The 2,662-nt window shown below is 45.1% G+C and overlaps 1 protein-coding gene across 1 annotated transcript in view; it reads left to right on the forward strand.

Moving 5' to 3' along the window:
* Positions 1–2,085, forward strand: part of LOC111973908 (ADAMTS-like protein 2) — a 15,675-nt gene extending 13,590 nt beyond the window's left edge. The window contains exons 8-9 of the mRNA XM_070447341.1: positions 957–1,101; positions 1,554–2,085. Of these exons, the coding sequence (XP_070303442.1) occupies positions 957–1,101; positions 1,554–1,675 (267 nt within the window). The 3' untranslated portion in view covers positions 1,676–2,085. The remainder of the gene's footprint in view (positions 1–956; positions 1,102–1,553) is intronic.
* Positions 2,086–2,662: the final 577 nt, after the last annotated feature.

The following is a 2,662-nucleotide window of genomic DNA, read 5'->3' on the forward strand; positions in this document are numbered from 1 at the left end:
CTAAGATGTGGTGTGTTCTTCATTCCTCAGTGCATTAAGATGTGTGGTGTTCATTGTTTCATTCCTTTCAGTGCCACTAAGATGTGTGGGTGTTCATTCCTCAGTGCATTAAGATGTGTGGTGTGTCATTCCTCAGTGCATTAGATGTGTGGTGTGTTCATTCTCAGTCGTGCATTAAGATTGTGTGTGTTCATCCTAGTGCATTAAGATGTGGTGTGTTCATTCCTCAGTGCATAAGATTGTGGGTGTTCATCCTCAGTGCAAAGATGTGTGGTGTGTTCATTCCTCAGTGCATTAAGATGTGTGGTGTGTTCATTCCTCAGTGCATTAAGATGTGTGGGTGTGTTCATTCCTCAGTGCATTTAGATTTGTGGTGTGTTCATTCCTCAGTGCATAAGATGTGTGGTGTTTCATTTCCTAGTGCATTAAGATGTGTCGGTGTGTTCATTCCTTCATGCATTAAATGTGTGGTGTTCATTCCTCAGTGCATAAGATGTGTGGTGTGTTCATTCCTCAGTGCATAAGATGTTGTGGTGTGTTCATTCCTCAGTGCATTAAGAATGTGTGGTGTGTGTTCATTCCTCAGTGCATAAGTGTGTGTGTTCATTCCTCAGTGCATTAAGATGTGTGGTGTGTTCATTCCTCAGTGCACTAAGATGTGTGGTGTGTTCATTCCTCAGCTGCACTAAGATTTGTGGAGGTGGTATCATTCCTCAGCCTGATTAAGAGTGTGTGGTGTGTTCATTCCTCAGTGCACTAAGATGTGTGGTCGGCATGCGTACTGTGTTCCATTCCTCAATCACTTAAGATGTGGTGGCTTGGCGTTCAGTTTCCAGGTGCATTAAGATGTGTGGCTGTGTTCATCTTCAGTGCATAAGATGTTTCCTCAGTGCACTAAGATGTGTGGTGTGTTCATTCCTCAGTGCACTAAGATGTGTGGTGTGTTCATTCCTCAGTGCACTAAGATGTGTGGTGTGGGTGTTAGGATGAGAGATGTAAAGTGCTACCAGGCTAGGGAGATTGTGAGAGGGTGTGACCCCCTGACCAAGCCTGTGGCCAAGCAGACCTGCGCCCTGCAACCCTGTCCCACTGAACCCCCAGGTATGTAAGCAATGGCATGGTCCCAGATAGATATGTTTGTGCTGTCTTCCAACACCAATGACCATAGGAGTTGGAAAGACCGCACAAACAGATCTGAGATCAGGCTATACAAGTAGCACCTAACCACAGCCTCTGGCAACTTTAGGAGAGTTACAGTAGCTTATGTCTAGTCACAGGCAAAAGTAGACCGGAGAACACGGCATCGTCAAAGCACTTGTTTTTAATTGTATTATTTGCAGTACTTTTTTGCTTTTCACAACTGAGATAATTATTAGTGTGGGCAAGCACCTCTTTCTTTCATAACAGACCAAAGTCCTGAGCGTTTAGATTATGGAGGTAAAAAAGCAGATTGATTGATTAATTGATAGATTTGTCATTACAGTATTTCCTGATTGTGATGAGGCTACTTTTTCCATATGGTTGAACATATCATAAATGTCTCTGTCATGCAGATGAGAGCTGTCAGGACCGACCCACCACCAACTGCTCTCTAGCTCTGAAGGTGAACCTGTGCAGTCACTGGTACTACAGCAAGGCCTGCTGCCATTCCTGCAGGGCCCAGCACGCCTCTTAGTATTGCCTGACACCCCCAAAGCCTTTCCCCCATAGTAGGCTACTCTACTTCACCACAGTAAGTTACTCTACTACACCACACTAGGCTACTCTACTACACTACAGTAGACTACTCTACTACACCACAGTAGACTACTCTACTACACCACAGTAGGCTACTCTACTACACCCCAGTAGGCTACTCTACTACACCACACTAGGCTACTCTACTATACCACAATAGGCTACTCTACTACACCACAATAGGCTACTTTACTACACCACAGTAGGCTACTCTACTATACCACAGTATGCTACTCTACTACACCACACTAGGCTACTCTACTACACCCCAGTAGGCTAGTCTACTACACCACACTAGGCTACTCTACTACACCACAGTAGACTACTCTACTACACCACAGTAGACTATTCTACTACACCACACTAGGCTACTCTACACACCCCAGTAGGTACTCTCGCTAACCCACACTAGGCTACTACTCAAGCTACACCCAGTAGGCTACTCTATCTACACAACACTAAGGCTAATCTACCTACACCACAGGTAGGCTTACTCTACTACTACCAACAAGTAGGCCTACTCTTACCTACACCCAGTAGACTACTCACTACACCCACTAGGAGCTACGCTCTACTACACCCCACTAAAAGTTGGCTTAGTGTCTATGCAGTAACTACACGTAGACCTTGACTCACGGGGGGTAGGCTATGTTCTAGCGGTGACATGTTCAGAACTGTTAAGGCTACGGTCGTAGGTGCTAGTATGACGGTTATAGTTAACTGTCTAACAAGTAGTTACGTACTTGTGTGTCGAGCATCATAAAGTGACGTACCTTCATACTCTAAGTGGTGTATAGTAGAGTAGACAAATCTACTTGCCGAGCCGACTTAAGGAGCAGCCTACTCACTCGTTAGTTGTAGCTACATAGAAGTAGCCTTCTGTGGTTAAGTTAAGTAGCCTTCCTCGGAGGTCCTTAGGGTCTGA

The sequence above is a fragment of the Salvelinus sp. IW2-2015 genome, linkage group LG15, assembly GCF_002910315.2.
Source record: "Salvelinus sp. IW2-2015 linkage group LG15, ASM291031v2, whole genome shotgun sequence".
Taxonomy (NCBI): domain Eukaryota; kingdom Metazoa; phylum Chordata; class Actinopteri; order Salmoniformes; family Salmonidae; genus Salvelinus; species Salvelinus sp. IW2-2015.